Source organism: Prunus mume, linkage group LG1, assembly GCF_029339155.1.
Source record: "Prunus mume cultivar Tortuosa linkage group LG1, ASM2933915v1, whole genome shotgun sequence".
NCBI classification, from domain to species: domain Eukaryota; kingdom Viridiplantae; phylum Streptophyta; class Magnoliopsida; order Rosales; family Rosaceae; genus Prunus; species Prunus mume.
In genome coordinates this window covers 9,988,550-10,008,107 of record NC_142698.1, presented here as the reverse complement: position 1 = coordinate 10,008,107, position 19,558 = coordinate 9,988,550, and the positions used below count along the sequence as shown (strand labels likewise).

Sequence of the window (19,558 nt, the reverse complement as noted above, 5' to 3'; positions counted from 1 at the left end):
AATATGGAGAAAGAAATCATGTGATGGTGGCATCAACTTTGAACTGAGATGTATTTGGAACTAAATAAACATATGCAGAATTGGAGTTAAATGACCATGCCAATATGGTAACAAATGGCTTAAATGCTCATATTGTTTTGATACTTACAAACTACAAAACATGTTTGGTAATCAAATAACATATTCCTCCCAGATCAAAAACAAAAACAGAGAGGGAGACCTAAAAGAAAAGGAAGAACCCCACGGAAATCTGTCAAAAATACTGTTTAAAAGTCGAAATGAAAGAAAAGAAAACAAACAGCACGGAATGGAAAAAAATTACTGCTGGGATGATCTAGCTTTTGAATCTTGGTATCTCTTATGCATTGCAGGGGCCACAACGGCAAAGATTGATCGCTTTTGCTTCTTTGGTGTAACACCAAATATAAATGACCGCAAGGGAACTCGGGACCGACTCTCAGAGTGAGCTAGATGTGCAGGAGGTTGCTTCTTTGATCCAGAGAGCCTGTACTCATCGTTTAACTTTGCCATAGTTTTTTCTACTTCAAGTTGGAGTGCGTTCACATGGTCCAATCCTGCTTGCAATTCATCTGCAACCTTGTTATTCTCTTGTTTCATATTTAAAATCTCGCCTTGGAACTTTGCAGCTTGGTAGCTTGTAAACTCGAAGTCGCCATCCTCAGCACCTGTCTTCAAAGCTTTCGTTATTTCTTCTTGAATGTCGCATAAAGACGTGAATCTGCACTGCAGCTCATCTTTCAGTAATGCACCCTTTTCCAACCAAACATTTAGTTCAGTCTGTATCTCCATTAGGTGCTTGTATAGCGGTCGTGCATCTGATTTCATAGAATATTTTGCATGACTACTTCCATCTTGCTTCTTTCTTCTCTCCTCAAGCTTGGATATCTCAGACTGCAAATCTTCTACAGTAGTTTCAAATTGTTGTACCTGTGTAAATGAAGCGCTAAATTTTAACCAGAAATCCAAGTTCTCTTCCAACAGTTCATCAATATTTCCCCGGAATTTTTCTTCGATTGCTGATATAGTTGAAGTTCCCACAAGTTCATCATTGTCTTTCTTATCTGCTGGTGTACTCTTTGGGGTCTGCTGGTGATCTAAAGCTTTAAATTCTTCTGAGTCTTTATTTTTACCCATACTCTGTAGCAGAAGATCCAGTTTCTTATGCAATGATTTAATCTCTTCATCCTTCATGGCACTGGAACTCCTCAGTTCTTTTATGTGGACTGATGTTTCAAAGAGGTCGTTCTCAGCTTCACTGAACTTCGTCTTGAGATCCTTGTAGTTCCGAAGAGTTGTCGTGTACTCTGCCAATAGAATCTTCTCTCTGTCCTCCATCCCATTCAAAAACAATTTCTGCCAGTCTGGTTCTTCTTCCTGTGGTTCCATATTGAGAAGATTATCCACAGTCTGCTCTGAAGTTTGCTTGTCATCTTCTTTCCTTGTTGCTTGTTCCTTTGGTTCCATATTGAGAAGATTATCCACAGTCTGAGCAGAAGTTTGCTTGTCATCTTCTTTCCCTGTTGACTGTTCCTTTGGTTCCATATTGAGAAGAGTATCCACTGTCTGAGCAGAAGTTTGCTTGTCTTCTTTCCCTGTTGACTGTTCCTTTGGTTCCTTATTGAGAAGATTATCCACAGTCTGCGCTGAAGTTTGCTTGTCATCTTCTTTCCCTGTTGCTTGTTCCTTTGGTTCCATATTGAGAAGATTATCCACAGGCTGCGCTGAAGTTTGCTTGTCATCTTCTTTCCTTGTTGCTTGTTCCTTTGGTTCCATATTGAGAAGATTATCCACAGGGTGCACTGAAGTTTGCTTGTCATCTTTGTCCAGATGTTTCTTATCTTCGTTATTAATTTCCAGGGATTGACAAACATCTTCTCCTTGATCACCAGCAGTACGGAGAATATCTGTAGCTTTTACAGAACCATCAGCAGGATTTGGTGTTTCTTTATGTTCTGTGGACTTTTTTGACGGTCTCACTTCAGCCCGAGGTTCTTCATCTTTTTGCGGTGAAACTGTAGCCTTCAGTTCCTCTCCTGACTTTGCTTCCTGCAGTCCCTTGAAGCCATCATCAGGATTAACTGTTTTTTCTTCTCCTTCAAACTGCTTTTGCAACTTGGCTTCCCCCAGAGATCCCTCTTTCGTTTCTGATGAGCCTGTGACCTTGACCTCCTCATCTGGCTTCACGGTTCGCAGTTTATGAGAAATGTGACCAAGATTACAATGTGCTTCAGTAAAATGTGTCTGGAGATTGTCATTCTGGTTTTCAACACTTTGGTTTAGATCCTGGACTTGATGCAATTTTTCCTCCAGTTCCTTCAGCTTTTTGCCCAAGTCCTTCTTGCCATCAATGAGACTTACCTTATCATCTTCCAGAATTCGAATTTGTTCATTGATGTCATCATTTTCACTTCTTAATCTCTGAACTAGAGCAGTCTGTGATGAAACTGCACTCTCTAAGCTGATCACTTTATTCACAAGCTCATCAATCTTATCTGCCATTTCCGCAATAGTGAGAGATGTTTCAGGCCCAGCCTCGTAGTGTTCCTTAATTTTATCTCGTAACAACTCCAATTTCTGTTTCTGTTGTGCCACACTGTCCACTTCCTGGTCCAATTTTTTCTCATTTACTACATTCACAGATTCATCCTGTGCATTTGGCTTTTCCTGATTGATTTGACCATGATGAAACTCATTCTTAAGAGACTCTAAGTTCTTCACGGCATCCTTAACCCGTTGTGACTCAATTCTTGCTTCCTCAGCTGTACTTTCCTGTTTCATCTGCAACTGAGCCAATGTCTCTTGGCATGAATTTAAAGCAGATGCTGCCATCAAATTCCGAGCCTCATTATCGTCAATGACCATTCCCTCACCAAATTCATCTTGCAAATTGGATACTTTCTCTTGCATTCCCTTGATTTGGTTCTCTATTTCCCAGTACTTTGCAAGTCCATTTTCATATGAGCTCTTTACAAACTCTTTCTCAGTTTGTAGGGACAGAATTTGTTTTTGAGCCTTGTCAATCTCTTCAAGTGCCTGAGGTTTGCTCAAGCCAGATTTAGGAACTGCTTTAGCAGTTACTGTTTTCATTGACATCTGAGGCTGCAGTTTATTTTTAGCTGTTGCTTTTGTAAGAAGACTCTTTAGATCTTTAGTAGGACCCTTCGGAACCTTTGGGATATTCCCTTTTGAGATATCTGGAGGCCTTTTTGGCATTCTGGGTGAGGAATAATCATCTTCTTCATCCATGGCAAACTGAACTTGTTCTGGGAAAACAGAAGCAATCGTGTTGTTGGCATTTTGTAGCTCTGTTGAAATGTGATCATACCGTTCAGCTAAGGACCGGTACGCTCTGTAGGTTTCTTCAACAAAGTGTATCAGCTCTGGTCTCTTTTTGTAGTACATTTCTGCTCTCTTGGCAAAAGAGTCTCCATCCTCTTCAATAAGTTTAAGCACATATTGCACCTTTTCCTCCATATCTGCAATTCCCATATACTATGTTCAAGTGCCAGAAGACATATACAACTTCTTTTCGGGTAAGCGAAAAACAAAATAAAGTATCAAGGGGGACACCACAACTCAAATATATGATCAGAACTATTTGATTCACAGAAGACTTTTGTTTTCAACTTCGATTTTGATGTTTCCAGGGTTTACAATGCAAACAAAATTTCAATCATATTGAAACTTCCTGTTCTTATGGAAAAGGTTGGAATATCTGCTACCTTACACAACAAAATGAAACAACATTTAAGGTTTTCTCCAATCACAACTTCAAATACATTGCAGATATAAATTGAGCAAATGGCCTTGGAGAAAGAAAACCACAACTCTCTTTTTAAAGGGTAATTCCTCCAAGCACAGGGGAGAGAGAAACTGTAACATAACATCCAATTTTTATCATTAATTTTTTTTATCAGATGAAATATTCGGAATACTTAGAACTTTGACACCATTTTAGAAGAGAGATGTGATTGCCAGAAAGAATGATTTAGAATACAATTTACATTACATTTCCAAGATAAGAAAGTTCATACAAGATAGAACATAATCAGATAGCAGATATAAAGATCAAGAGTAATTCTTAATTAGAAAAAGAAAAAAAAAAAAAACTAAGATCCTGAAAACTAGATGATTATGTACCTTGGAGGTTCTGCTCCAGCCATTTTGACTGCTTGGTTCTGATGTGGCTGGCCCACCACCATGAATATGCATTGCTTGCAGCTCTCTGCAACATCTTTCTTGATCTCTCTTATTCTCCAGAGACCAAAACCATGCAACCCTTTTCTCTTCTCTGCCTCTCTACACCAAAAACCACATGTTACACAAACCACTTACTTTCTAGAGGAGTTTTTCAGGAAGAAAAAGCAAGAGGGTTTGAAGAATCAAAGAGGAAAAATGAAAAGAAAACACAGAGTTTGAGAAAGAACGTGCGCAACAGAGGAATGTGCCACCAACTTTCTAATTTTAGGATCATGGAGGGGAGCAAACTTCGGTCCGAATATTTTGTCAAAGCCTTCTTTTTGAAAATTTTTTTTTAAAAAAAAGACTCAAAAAAGAGTTCCTCGTGAAAAAAAAGAAGACATTAGCCAATAGTCATAAAGACGTACAATTTTTTTATTTCTTCTAAATCTTAGGAAGCCAATCAAATAATATAAAACCAGGTGGCATGTTTGCTTTTCCAGGGTGGGAAGAGCACCCTCTTTTTTGCTTGGACACCCTGGACAAGTGACTTTTTTCTGCCTTTGCTTTGTGTAGGTTTTTTTTTTTTTTTTTTTTTTTTAAGTACAAACAGTGGTCTAAAACTCAAACACATAATTAACAAGATTTTTGATCTGCAAGTTAATGTCCAAGACCCTTTGTGTTTTCTTCTGTTTAAAGAAAAATAATAGTGTTAATTTTCCTATGAATTTTGGTGCAGAAGTCGTGCAAGTAATCTGTCAACCGACATTAGATTTTCCTTTCAAAAATAGTCTTCAGGAAGAAGCAACCTAAATTGGACCAAGGTGGACCCCATTCATAAAGGGGAACCTTTGGGTGCCCAAATCAGTTTGGTAGAGGCCGGGAAGGGACAGGTATTTCTGTTATTTTTGGAGGGATACTGTGCTTTACTTTATATCTGGCATGATGAAATGAGGGAGAACCGGACATGGGAAAAGAAAACTGTTGATAGAAAAAGCAAAATAAATTGGGATATGCTAGCAACCTTCTTTTTAATTATTTTTTTGGATTTTTTCTCGTTTCTTCCACATGTGTCACTTTTCTTATACTTAAAAAATGTATTACACGAAGTTAAATTTTGTTTTTTAAGTTTACCCTTATTAATGTATTGGAAAATTTTTTTTTTTGGGGAGATTCACTATTAAACAATATAGGAGTCCAAATTATTAAAAAACCCTATATGAAATGGACTTTAAAAACACACTCAAACCTTATTTACACATAACAAAAAGGCTTTTAACTTTTTTTAAATTACAAAATTGTCATTGATTTCTTAAAACAAACCCAATCTCAAAACCTCATAAAAAAGCCCAAAACACTCAATAGGGTATCAAAATAATTTAATAATTAAAATTCAATTCAATAGAACCAGCTGTCATTTTTTGGATTTGTTTATAAAAATTAAATAGTGTAGGGTTATTATTAGTACTAAGAATGGGTATATGACGAAATGTCTATATATATTTACAACAAGCTAGTATTTTTACAACTTTCTTTCCACTTTATTAAAGAATTAAATGCAAAAAAAACGTAGGTTTTTTATATATAAAAAACTGTTTGCCTTTTGTTTTTCCAAATAATACATACATTGATAATAAAATCTTCAGTCCTAGCATAACTTTCTTTCCATTACATTACAAAATCAATAAGAAAAAATGTAGGTTTTTTTATATATTAAAAAAGGTCTGCTTTTCGTTTTCCAAAGAATAAAAACTATGATAATAAATTTCTGTCCTAGCAATATGAATAGAGACACATGATAAAGTCTAAGCATTTATATTACAATATAAAATCTTAGTCTTTCATGTTAAACATGAAAATTAATCGACAATAAATAGAAAAATGGCTCATATTTCTATATGTTTTAATACAAGATTTAAAGTCTACCGTGTATAATTGTGTATTCTGAACACGTTTAAAAGTTAATCTACAATGAATAGAGAAATCGCTCAAATTTCTATATATTTTAATACGTAATTTGAAGTCTACCGTGTATAATTGTGTGTTCTCAACACGCTTCTTCATGTACGTTAAGACAATAACTCTGCGTGTGGGAGAGAGAAAGAGGAGAGAGAACCAAGAGCATGCCCACCACAAGCCAAATACATTCTCTCTTCCACTTGGCGAAAAGGGCTCTTAAAGAACCTATGAACAAAACACTTTTTGCAGAGTGCCAACAAATGCCACTGATGGACTCATTAATCTCATCTCTGCCCCAAATTCAACTATCTTCCAGTCACAATTATGGTGGTCCACTTTTAGTCTCACTAGATAATGCCACAAAAGGCTAAGCCACTACCCGAAACGAATCAATTGCCCCTCTTTGCAACTTGAAGAACTGACAAGACAAAAAATTAAAACCAACATTCAAAGGCCGATCATTGTCATGTGATTCAGAGCTACACAGCCGGAATTAAAATGTGGCCACAAGCTCAAAGTTACCACTCATACAGAAAAACAGCGCAAAGTTACCACGTAATTGACCTGAAAATGAGCTTCTTTTGAGGGGTCAGATTGGACCAAATGAGTGCAATAATAACAAAGGTTGATCCCCAAGCAATTTCAAGGCATGGCAATTGGCAACTGAGCCTATGAAATACAGTGACAGTGCCTTAAACAAAGCACCATGACCTATGCTTCTTTAAAACATATATAATAGCCCAAGTGGTTGGGATTTAAGGGCTGAGAATAAAAAAAAGAAGAGCATCACAATCACATTACATACTCACCAACAAAATTCTTGGAACCTAGCGTTTGCTGCAAAATTCAGTAGATTTCTGGCCCTTGATTAACTTCTGGAAAAGAGTTTATTTACAATAGTAGCAAGCTAAGAGCATAAATATGATGATATTCACAGAATCTATATTTACCCCCAAAAAAAAAAAAACACTCCATGGCTATTTCACATTTCTCTTTGCACTGGATGATGTGCGCCTAGTAGTAGAAGGATGCTACACTATTAGCATGCAGCATTGCTGGAAAACAAGAAGGATCTTCCCAGCTCTTTCAAAATTAAAGGCGCTTTGAAATTATCCTCATAAGTCTGATGGATGTTAATCTTCTGCGCTTCTAGGAAGGTAGCTGATGCAGGGCCTATCCCATTCTAAATTATTTTCTACTTTTACCCAATTATGTACCAGATTTGATTCTTCAAAAACGATCGCACAACGAAGAACTCATCAAAATAGGGCCAATCCTGAGATATATCAGCTAGTCTTAGGCGTCAAAGTTCTGAAGAGAAGAAAGCCACTGTTCCATATAGTTCTTGCAATCTGCATATACGACCAAAATGCAGATTAGCACAGATGACATTTTAAGAGCCTAGAAAGCATAACTTAAAACAGATGACATACAAGAAACCAACAAGCATGTTCAATCCTAATGTAAATGAATCAGATTTTAAGTTCAGTGATTTTGTTCTCATGTTCAATTAGCAGGTCCTTTGGACGTGTTCTCATGTAATTTCACACCATTCATAAAGGAAGGGTCAAAACATTAAGTGTTACTTGGAGTTTTGTGAGGGTCATGCAAGAAATCTGCCAACCAGAGCAGGTTGTCAAGATAAGGATTATCTAAGTGACTGATCAATCCACTTGATGCTCCAGGCAAATGACTCCCGAAACCGTTTGGACTAGCGTTAAAAAATTGGGACAGGAGGTCCCAACAATATAATGCATATCAAAGTGCATTCCACTTCCCCATATATGCTGTGCTGTGATGGTTGTGAGATTTGCAGCCGCAAAAGTAAGTTGTGTATTTACAGGAATGGACAAAAACAGGATACCTTAATCACCAATTGATTTTCAGTAGTAGATACTAACCAAACAATTGTTCTACATAAATATTAAAATCAGCAAGACGGGTGACAGATTGATTTCTTCATTATGACAATAATTGACTAAGAATTCCCAAAATTGAATGACCAAATTATTTTGACATGACATGAATAATCCAACTTTATTCTTGCCAAGAACCAAGTGATCACCTAACAGATGATTTTGTCTGGCCTATTAAGAACACAGAAGTCAATTAACTTAAATTACTCAACAGTTCCAAAAGGTTGTTTTCAGTCAATAATTAATCAAGCTGTAGATGCACAAGATATACGAGGAACAGAAGTCAGCAATATCCTAATAACTAAACAATGAAAGGAGGACAGAAACAGAATTAGAAGAGCAACATCTATTACCAGAAGAGAACTCATCTGGGAGGTTCTTGATGGCACTCAAAAGCTCATTATTAGAACCCTCCACCACCTCCTTGCAACCAGGGCTGTAGCAAGGGACCAGCACTGCAAAACTATTATCCGATTGATCATCACTCTGGAAATCAGGGCCATGAGGCTCCAACCACCCTATGGACCAGTCCGAGTCATCGGATTCAGACCCTGACAAACAGCCTCCACCATCCGATGGCACAATAACAACATCATACTCCCTATCAATCCTCCTCTCTTCTCTACTCTGCCACTTCCTCTTAACCTTTCTCGGAGGCGAGGACATTTTCGTGCCCTTAACTGGAGGGAATTGGACAGTTCCAGGTTCCCTCAGACCACCAAAACCGCACTCAAAAGAAGAATTTAGAGAAGACCCATTATTAGCAGGCTCATTCTCTTTCCCACCCCACCAACACCATGACAAACGAGTGAAAGAGACTGCCATTTCTTTTTCCCTTTTCAAACCCAAACTTAGAGGAAGCTAAAAGATGATGGTCCAGCACCTCTCTCTGTGAAGGCAAAGAATTGTGGGAAGAAGAGTAGAAAGCCAGAGACTCAGTTTGAGACCAAAAGAATGGGAAGCCCAAAAAGGAGTTTGCTAGTTTCAAATGGTTCCTGCCTGTTGCAGCAACCACTGTATTAGGAAATGATCGCTTCAATTCCTAGCAAAAGCAAATCACACGAGGAAAAGTTATAACTAAATTCAATCCAACAAATCCACTATCCTCAATAATGGTTAAGATAGAACAAAACAAAAGGCAATCTTCTAGGTTATAAAAAAGGAAAAAAATCTTCAAAACAAAACTAAAGAGTGCAAAAAGTCCTTGATCTATGAGGTAAAACTTAGTCCACTGAATTAGCAAATTTGGACTATCTCTGATCACAGATTTCAATCATCAAAGCGAGAATTTTCTATTAATAGAAAACTCTCAAGAATCAAACTCAAACACCAAAAAAAACCAACGTGAACTTACTCAAACTCCAAAAATCACAACAATCCAATAGAAAAATTCAAAGAATACTTCAATTTCATCCCAATACCCCTTTTTAGCCTTTTAGGTCCAAAGTTACCAAGAAAACTGGCACTTGACAGACCCAGAAAACAATCCAGAAATTTTAAGTCTTCATACTGGTAAAATCTGACTTATAGAACAGAAACCCACCCAAAAAAATCAAAAGGGAAGACTTGGGTCACGATCTCAAGTCCAAAGTCAGAATTTTTCGAGACTTCAAATGGTGAAATCGGTCATTTTTGCCCGGAAAAATACCCAAACTCTAGGCGGCAGACGACGGTGGTTAACCTAGAAGAAAATTTTAGAGAGAGAAACTTATTTGGGTTTTCCCAACCCCATCATCACCATCATCATCTTCTTCCCCTTCCCCTCTCTCTCCCTCTGTTTTCTGAGAAACCAACTGAGAGTGCCCGTCTCCTTCTGAATTTATAATAGAAGGTCTCCCTTTGGTTTTTCACTTCCATCTTATCTTGGACTTTTACCGTGGCACATTCAACGGTCACGATCTAAAATTTCTGGTCAAATGGTCCGGCGGAGCATGGATCTTACTGTGCTCCCCAAATTATTTGAGATCTGATCTAAATACGGGACTAATCAATGGGGTAATTTTTAATTCAACGACAAGTGGAGGCCTAGTACCGTCCAAATTTGCTGACGTGGTGGTTGCAAACCCAATCATTGCGTGTGTTTGCGGTGCAAGTTACTGACACGTGTAAACTAGGTCAGCCAGTGAGCTTCTAGGAAAATTACAAAATGACCATGATTGTTGAATGTGTATTAAGGTCTTTGCCTTAAATTAGTGAAGTCTAAGACTAACCAATCACAGTTTCCGGGAAGATATGAATTTGTTGTCTCACAAATTCTTGTTAAAATCAAAGTCCTAAAGGAAACTACTTAAGCGATTCATCATAGTCAAATGTGGCATGTCTTAAGACCCCAACGATGAAAGGGAAATGCTTTATTAATCCAAACGATAATAAACACTCGGTGGTTAGTGATTGTTATGGTGGTTGTTTGGATAGTGATGATGATGATGACCATGACAAGGTGGTTGTAGTAGAGGTGGTCGCGATGGTGGTGACATGGTAAATTGGCAGGGAGGGACGGTGATGGTTGATGGACATGATAAGGTGGTGTTGAAGACCAGGTCAATGTATGTATTAGTTTGAATCCGTGTACCCCTTAAATCCATCTTAGAGCTGAAATAACTACACAATCCCACAATTATCATATCTTTTTTATTTTTCTTTATATAAAGAATTTAATGATGAAGGTCCACAACTATCATATTATATTTTCATCTTTCGTTTATTTGAAAGAATGCAAAGAAAATATACAAAAAGAGAAGAACGAGAATTGAACTCTTAATATGACCGTAAATTAGATTTTGGCTTTAACTTTTTTATGAAACACTAAATTTTTGGTAGAAATGAAAAGTGCATAAAGCACTTTAAAAAGAAATTATAACTAGTCGAAATGCATTATGAAAAGGGGTAATGGATCGATACACAAATGTTCCTCATATTGACAGCCTAATAGATACAAAAAAGAGGAACAGTTGATTTTTGCAAATTGGCACGTTACATGAGAATGAAAGGAAGGGTTAGACCAAAAGGCCGCCCTGAAAGAGAAAAACAGTCCCATCCCATCCAATGCATAGCGAGCTAGCAAATATTAATCAAATTTAGACTTTCAACAAACAAGCCAAAGCAGTTTTGGCTTTTTGTAGTCTTTCTAAGAGCACTTCCACCGCAAAATCTAGTTCGGACAAAAGATCTCTCCAAGTTGAAGAAACTCACTCCACGGCACAAATCCAGCTTGGGCAGGTTGTGGGCTCCACGAAGACTGACCAGGTCCGAAAACAAGAATAACCTAAACAGTTGCCTGAGGGCGCTGCGCCGACATTAGTAAAATAAATAAATAAATAAAATTACAAAAAATTCAGAAAAATTACCAAAATATTCAAAATATTTTTTATACATACCTAAATTTCATACATAAAAATGAAATTAAACTCATGTGAATAGTATTTATCTTTGGGTTGCCATGACAATGGATGAAAAAGCCAAAAAAAAATTACTTACCCTTACCCTTTGTCATAGCACCATGGATAGAAGCGCTCTTAGCATGTCGGCATGTTCTTAAGCCTCTTATCATAACTTCAACTTGTGTGGTTCAGACCAAAAAAAAACTTCAACTTGTGTGGGCTTTTGCTTTTTGTAGTAATTTGTTTATGGCTTATATTAAAACTAGTTTCTTGGTAAACGCTCACACATTACCTCTTTTTGAGTTTCAGTGCTGCCAAACAGTAAAAATTTCGGTAGAGAGGGTATGTGAAAAGAGAATTAACTAGATTTTGGGTTAACTTGTAATAAAGTAATGAGTTTTCATCTTATTTTATTTTTCATTGTAGACCTGACAGTTGTAGGCGTGCTTAGTTATTGTTTCTAATATATTTTGGGGCTGTTTTTCTTATATAAAAACGAATTATTTCTTTCTTCAATCAAACACATCGGTGTAAATTTATATATATAAAAGCAAAAAACAGAGAATGGTTAAACATTCAAAATACCAGAAAATATCTTTAGTTAATCCAAACATTAATTTAAAAAAAATTAGATAATGAATCATATTTTTATGGAACACAACTACCCGTTATCTTTTTTAATTCTAAAATTAATTTAAATTTTTTACAAAAAAAAATCTCTGACAAGCACGAAAAGGCATACGGAGAGACTAGTTGTAATTAGTTATTAGTTGGTCCAAATGCAGAGAAAATGGGTCAGTTTTTTGTTTTGTTATATGAAATGGGTCAGTTTTTTTTTTTGTTTTGTCAAAACAAGGGTCAGTTTGACTCAATTTTCTGCAACCATTTCACCTTTAATTTTGAGAAAATATATTTCTTTCCCACGACAAAAGCTCTACTCCACCCAAAATTGCAACCACTTACAAATTTCTCCTTCAAAATCGGAGCACCATTTTCCTCGATTTTCATCAACGTTTCTCATGGTTCCTCACCAAAAGATTTATGAAAACAATGATTGTTGAAACATTTGGGTGAAATCCATTTTCAACCATATGGTAAACACCACAAGAGACCAGTCTAGTCACACGTACGTCCTATAGGGGTAAAAAAAAGCACCAAGGATTTTCAAGGTTCCATAGAAACCAAATTAAGGTAACAACTACCATCATGGTTTTGTTGGCAAGCCCACTCCTTCTCCAGAAAGAATGCCTTCTTTGGGTCAAATGAAGGTGGTTTCTGAATTCCCCTGGTGTTGAGTGGGACGGAACAAATGTGAAAGATAGGTCAAAATTGGGTGAAATTGACTTGTTTTTATCGTCAAGTTATGTTTCAATCTTGGCCGATGGTTTCAACCAAAGGGCAAGATCTCTTGCCCGCATGCAAGTTTGAGTTGTATTTGGACGGGTTGAACTCATACCTCGAGCTCAACCTGAAATTTGATTGGATTAACAATGTGTTAATTTTGAAAAGGGGATTAGATTTCTTGGTTTTTTTCCCCCAGACTTCTGTTCCAAGTTCCTACGTCTGTATCTTATCCACAATGAAATCGATCCCTCTTTTCCCAGTGGATCCTAACCCTAATAATTTCTTACGTAAAAAGCCCATCCAAATCCAGTCCCAAATACCAACGGCTAGATAAAAACATAACGCCGTTCAGAAACACACCATAAGGCCGTTAGATAATATTCCGTACAAAACATTTTAAAATCCACGAAGGCTAAAAGCCCACCCTTGAGTCTTAACGGCTAGTTCTCTTTCTATTCTCGCATTTGCTTTTCCTTTCTCTCTTCATCACAAAGAACCAGAAAACTCCACAACACTTGCGTTAAGTCCTCGCCTAAGGAAGAATCTATGGTCTCCGAGCAAGGTATTTTTCTGGGCTCTCTTTGTTTTTCTCAAAAACTTGTTTGGCCAGTGAGAAATCTCAGGAAAATGAAAGAATTCTCAAGGAAACCTTTTCCTTCCTGTGTTTTCCTTTGGAACCAATTACTGAGGCATTCATTATTATGTTAGATTTATCTTATTTTCTTTGAAATTTCTGCTACATTTCGCTTTTGCTTCTTGTGATTTCTGGGTTTGGTCAAGTCAGAGACTTAGGACTGCTTCATTTTATGCTTTTATATGCTTCTAAGCTCTGAATTTCCATGTTAGTTTGAATCTGTCACTTCTACATTCGTTGATTTTTATGTTTGGTTGCTAACAGTAAGAAGAAAATGAAGACAAAACAAATATAAAATCTTGATTTGTTCTTTTTTGTTCTCTGTTGGGTTTTATTTTCGCTTTGATTATGTGTTTGGCTCAGTACAAGGGAGGTATTAGCATCCTCAAGTTGGAAATTTGAAAGATTCAAGATATTAGTTTCTTTCTGTTTCTCACATTTTCTCAGCAAACAAACAAAGCATGGATTTTCCGTATTCAGATTTTATGGGGATTTTTTCTCTGGATCAAGGCTTAACAACAATGGCTGAGCCAAAGAATTGACAATGACTCTATAGCTTTAGATCATTCTGTTTATCAGTTCCTTTCCTTCTATAAACGTGTATGTTCAGAATATCCTTGGATTCCTTTTGGTCCTCATTATTTTCTAGGAGTTAATTTGAGTTTCCAGACACATTTATCCACACAGCTTAACTAAAAACACAAATGTTTCATCTTTTGCTGAAGTATCAATGTCTTTGACATCTTTACAACTGCACAAATTTTCCGCAAGATTCACCTATTCGGGTGAAAGAATCACATATTAGTATGAGCTAAATTATTGACATTCTTTATTAGAATTAATATTACTAGAAACTAAAAAGCCTCTGGTTCGTTTCGTAAGGAAAGGAAAGGGCAGAAAGAAAGAGGATCATGGTTCTGGAGCTGTCCAAGCATGATTGCCATTTCCAGTCCGATTACTTTAGCTGCATTGTTTTCAATTCATATTCTGTTGAGTTTAGGCATGCGCATAATACCTGCTTATAAGTATATTTAATTTATGTTTTTCTTGAAAACAGGTAGTTTTTCATAATCTGGAAATTCATACTCCTGAAAGAAAGAATATGGACAAGGTTTGTGAAGAGCTGGACGAAGTTAAAGCTGAGCTTGAGAAGGTCAGGGCAGAATATAAAAGCAAAGCAGAATTATCCGAAAACTTGAGGAAAGCCCACAATGAGCAGCTCACTAAATTCCAGCAGGCAAGTTTGAAAATTGAGAAGCAGGCTCAAGAACTAAATGAGAAGGCAGAGGAAATCTCGGTGGCACAGCACATGTGTGAAGAACTTAAATGTAGTCTGAAAGATAAAGAGTCCATAGTCCAACATCTTAGAGCTGCAAACGATAAACTTCGGGTTGGTTGTGATGAGAAGTCCCGAAAATTGGAAGATACAAACAGAGTGATGGTATTGGCTTTAGATGAGGCAAATGAGAAGAAAATGGATCAAGAGAAAACAATCCGTGCATGTAGAGAAGAGATTGAAGGCCTTAAAGGCCGTCTATCAGTTTCACAGAAGAAATGTTCTGAAGCTGAGAAGAAAGCTAATGCACCCAAAGAACTAAGAGAGAGAGATGATGTGATACTCAAACTAGAGGAGGACAATCAGAAGGTTCAAGATCAGCTAAAATGGAAGAAGGAGCAGTTCAGACATCTAGAAGAAGCACATGACAAGCTCCGAGAACAGTTCAAGGCAAGTAAGAAGGAATGGGAGATGGAGAAGTCTTCATTGCTTGATGAGATTTGTTCATTGCAGACAAGCTTAGATTCTCAAACCAGAATTTCAAATGATCTTCAAAACCGGCTGCAGAGGTGCAACCAAGCCCTGGCTCATGAAGAAAGCCGGAGAAAGTATCTGGAAGTTCAAGTTTCTGAATTCCAAACACGCTTTGAGAATGTCTTTTCTGAGCGCGAGGATGCCAAATCGCAACTGGAATGCTTGACTGCTCAGAGGGACAAACAAATTGCATCTCTAAGACAGTCTCTAAGCACCAAAGAGACATTTTATAAAGAAATGGAATATCAGACAGGGAAGCTGCAGCAAGAAAATCAGGAGTTGCGAATTTCTCTCAAAGAACTGCAGGAAGCCCAAATCCAAGCAGCACCAGGTTCACCTTCTCTCGCAAAGCTGCGAAACAAGCTCAAAAGTCTGGAGCAGATGCACAGAGATTGTATTGCAAGTCATAGGGCGAAAGAAGCTGAATGGAGCTCTCGACTGGAAAGCATGACAGGGGAATTGAACAAACATAAGTCGGAGTTAGGGAGTAAAGATGCAGCAATAAGTGGGCTCAGGATGGAACTGGAACAGATGCTCAGAGACTGCACATCAAATCTTAAGGCCAAAGAATATGAATGTAGCTCTCAACTGGAAAAAATGAGAGTGGAGCTGAACAACTCTAGATCTGAGTTAGAGAGTAGAGATGCTGCCTTAAAAGAACTCAGGATGGAAGTGGAGCAGATGCACAGGGACAGTACAACAAATGAGGCCGAAGGAGCTGAATGGAACTCTCAACTAGAAAAGATGACAAGTGATGTGAGAAACTATTTGTCTGAGCTAGAGTATAAAGATGGAATGATAAAAGAGCTCAAGATGGAGTTGGAAGCCTGTCATTCTCTAAGTATGCAGCTGAAGTTGGAAAATGAGGAGCTTTCTGTCATGTTATTGGTTTTAAAACTTGGAATTTCTGAGGCTCAACTGAAGATTGTGAATGGTAAGTTTGAAATGGATCTGCGTGAAAAAGAGAAAGAACAAAATATTTCTCAACTGATGCAGCAGCTGGAGAGAAAGAATGCTGTTCTTACAACAGTACAGAGAGGTGTCAAAGAAGAGTGTGAAAAGGATGAACTTCGCTTGAATCAGCAAGTTTCGCAGATGGAAAGCGTTCTTAAAAAGGAACTTAGAGAAGTTAATGATGCCTTAGAGAGAACAAATACTGAGTTGGCTGAGAAAATCTGTGAAGGAAATGAAATTGAATTTGAATTGGAAATATGGAAATCGATTGCAGAGCGCTTAAGAAGTGATCTTGAAGTAAGTCTTGGAATGCGTAAAGAGTTGGAAGCTTCTCTTCTTGCACAGGTAGATGTCGGGGAAACCACCAAGCAACAGAAAAATGGTCTTTTTTGTATTTTTGAAGAGAAAGACAAAATAATAGATAACCTCCAGCAGAAGATTGTGTTACTGGAGCAGAAGCTTGAGAGGTTAGATACAAAGGAAGCTAATTCCGTAAAGACAGAAACAGAAATGTCTTTTGAATCAGAGAATTCAATATTTCTCCAAATCGCTAGAGAGAAGGACAAGACCTTAGAGCAACTGGAGAAAGAGATTAGCTGGCTAGAGCAAGAATCATTGAGGATAGAATTCACAAGTGCTGTGATGGCACAAATTGATGCAGAGAGAACATTTGAGCATGAGAAAGAGAAGCTCATCCAACGTGTAGAACAGAAATACCAGAGAGTGAATGATCTCATGCAGCTTGTGGAGTCCTTGGAACATAAGTTTAATTGCTCATTAGATTCTTTCTCTTCACAGCTAGCTGAGAAACAGGCAGAAATTGATCTGATACACGAAGCTTGGGAGAAAATCACTGCTGCTGAGGTTATGGCTGCACTTGAAATTGAAGAAAGGAAGTTGATGGCTCTAGAACTTGAGGAGGAAATCTGTAATATACAGCAGAAACTGGAATCACAGCAAACATCCTTGTGTGAGTCAAAACAACAAGCATTGGAGGCTGAAGCTGAACTGGAAACAAAAGAGCTAGAAGTGAAGAGACTGACTAATCAAATGAAAACAAAGCTGATAAACTCAGATGCCTTGATTGAGGAGCTAAAAAGTGAAAGAAGAAATTTACTTGAAGATGTCATTAAGTTGTCATCAGAAAAGGAAAACTTATTGGTGTTTATTGGAGGGCTGGGTGATAAGATCGGCGAGTTCTCCAGTACAGATAAACAACTGACGAGCATGTTGGATAAGATAATGCTCTCTTTTGACAACAAAGGTTCCGGAATGGATTTAAAATGGAATGATGAGCTTGTTGATCCAGAACAAGAGAATGTTTGTACGCCTACCGTGATGAAGATATCTGAAGCAATTTCTGACAGAAGATCTCCATTTAGAGACCTCAACAATTAGCTTGTAACCAATATATGATTCAGAACATCAATTATTAACCATGGATTTTTTAGCTTGTGTATGATGATCCATATGCGTGTAAGTAATTTGTTTATGACTAGAACAAGTTCCACAAATTTGATTTCTCCTTGTAAGCAAGTAATTTTAGTTTGCTTATATGCTTCAGCTAATGTCTCTTCAATTTTTAAGGTTATGTTGCGAATTCTTTCCTTTCGAAAAACTTTTTTTTTTTCTTCTTCTTCAAAACTTTTGAATATATCACCTTTAACAATTCATACAACTTTAATTTGGTGCATTCTGAACACTGAATATCTGAAATGATTTTCCTTAGCCAAACATTGAATTACTTTTGCTCTCATATGGATGCATGAAACGTGCATGCAAGGGACCGTAATTAGAAAAGATCAAATCGATCATTATTTTGAATAACTAGCAGAATGCATCTTTTCTGCGAGAATAGATATTCTTACCTGCACGTTTTATAACATCCTATGCAGAGTTCCAAATCGATCATTATTTTGAATAACTAGCAAGATACAAAGAGAGACAAGATAAAATGCTGGACCTCAACAACATCAACTGTCATAAAATCTAAAAGATAGACAATCTGCACCATAACTTTCAAAGCAGATAACATAATGAATTCTTCCAACATACTGTATAAGAATCTGGTACCATTTAGCCAAGGACAAGTCAATGAGTTGAATGTATCTGAAGTACTATGAATGATAGTTACATTTGGTGGCACACAAGCATGTATAAACTTCGTATTTGAGCAACAATACATCACATTCTCATTCGTATGAAGTATTAACAATAGCAACTACATATGCCACTAAGCATTACAGTTCCGAAATGGGGGGCAAACTAACTCAACTACCTCCGGCTAGATGAAGCTGACTTTCGAGAGAATTCCAACAATCCCTGCCTCAAAGCTTCAAGGTTCACCCCGTTACGAACTAAAATGCTTGTCACACCCATTTTGGATACCTGCAAATATCATGTAATGTAACACACTTAGCATGTATCGAATTATAGTTATCTTTATTAAAAGAGAATTAATTTAATTTACATTATATAGATAAATTGCTTGATAGGGCTATGAATAAGGATATGCAATTAAAAGGAAAGGATAAAGAATAAAGACATGAATTTCAAATGACTCATAGTATCTAATCATTTCAAACACAAAACATGACATTATATTGTCAAAACTCAAAAATCCAAATCCAAATTATTTCATTCCAATGTACCTAGCATAATCAATCTTAAATGGGTTCTAGATGTGAATATGAGGGCTGCACAAGGGGACAGATAAATTACCGTTTGAATATTCCTATCCTCATCATCAAAGAAAAGCATTGAGCTAAATGGCACCCCAGTAGTTGCATGAATTCTTTGAATATGCTCTGTTTTGTGAGTCCAACTGGAGAAAATCTCCTGCATAAACAAAAACCCAAATACCATTTAGTTCAAAGAAAACATACCCACAATTCTTTTACAACAAAAACACAAAATGCAATTGAAACCCAAGAAAGAAACCATGCATAATATAGAAACATTGCAATTGAAACTGAATGAATAGAGGAAAAAGAAAAAGAAAAAAAAAAGGTTGAATGGGTCACCACAGACCTGGGTCACAAACAAGGAGTGGATGCCCAATGTTTGAAGGAATGATTTGGCTATATCAGGAGTTGGAGACCTTGAAGCAACAGCCATGGAAATGGCCTTGTCTTTGAGAGCATATAATATGGCTGAGGCCTGTGGATAGAGATACGGCATTTCATCCTCATCGCAGCACTCGCAATAGAAGGGCCAGAGAGTGTAATCGAGATCGAAGACGACAAGAGTGGGCAAGTTCTGGTGTTGCCCGATTATCTGGAGAGTCTCGTTCTTCACTTTCTCGTCGTCTCCCATAGTTCTCTCTCTCTCTCTCTACGTGGGTCGCCGAGATTGGAGCAAT

General features: G+C 37.2%; 4 protein-coding genes across 5 annotated transcripts; 1 reads left to right on the top strand and 3 right to left on the bottom strand.

Moving 5' to 3' along the window:
* Window positions 1–80: 80 nt before the first annotated feature.
* LOC103334981 (protein NETWORKED 2D) lies at window positions 81–4,533 on the bottom strand. The gene is made up of 2 exons (XM_008237969.3): window positions 4,162–4,533; window positions 81–3,497 (listed from the first exon to the last, which is right to left on the bottom strand). The coding sequence occupies exons 1-2, from the start codon at window positions 4,253–4,255 to the stop codon at window positions 319–321; spliced, it is 3,273 nt and encodes a 1,090-aa protein (XP_008236191.2). The 5' UTR covers window positions 4,256–4,533; the 3' UTR covers window positions 81–318.
* Window positions 4,534–6,992: 2,459 nt separating this feature from the next.
* LOC103334970 (uncharacterized) lies at window positions 6,993–9,868 on the bottom strand. 2 transcript variants are annotated; one of them, XM_016791295.2, is made up of 3 exons: window positions 9,619–9,868; window positions 8,429–9,117; window positions 6,993–7,511 (listed from the first exon to the last, which is right to left on the bottom strand). In XM_016791295.2, exons 2-3 carry the CDS (start codon window positions 8,898–8,900, stop codon window positions 7,456–7,458), a joined length of 528 nt encoding a protein of 175 aa, XP_016646781.2. In that variant the 5' UTR covers window positions 8,901–9,117; window positions 9,619–9,868; the 3' UTR covers window positions 6,993–7,455. The 2 variants fall into 2 exon arrangements, with proteins under 2 accessions (XP_016646781.2, XP_008236180.2); XM_008237958.2 differs by having other exon boundaries at window positions 8,429–9,868.
* Window positions 9,869–13,230: 3,362 nt separating this feature from the next.
* On the top strand, window positions 13,231–17,760 carry LOC103334960 (basic helix loop helix (bHLH) DNA-binding superfamily protein). Its single transcript, XM_008237946.3, has 2 exons — window positions 13,231–13,361; window positions 14,491–17,760. The coding sequence occupies exon 2, from the start codon at window positions 14,536–14,538 to the stop codon at window positions 17,593–17,595; it is 3,060 nt and encodes a 1,019-aa protein (XP_008236168.2). The 5' UTR covers window positions 13,231–13,361; window positions 14,491–14,535; the 3' UTR covers window positions 17,596–17,760.
* A 380-nt stretch (window positions 17,761–18,140) lies between these two features.
* LOC103334950 (uncharacterized) lies at window positions 18,141–19,558 on the bottom strand. Its single transcript, XM_008237934.3, has 3 exons — window positions 19,228–19,558; window positions 18,919–19,035; window positions 18,141–18,585 (listed from the first exon to the last, which is right to left on the bottom strand). The coding sequence occupies exons 1-3, from the start codon at window positions 19,510–19,512 to the stop codon at window positions 18,472–18,474; spliced, it is 516 nt and encodes a 171-aa protein (XP_008236156.2). The 5' UTR covers window positions 19,513–19,558; the 3' UTR covers window positions 18,141–18,471.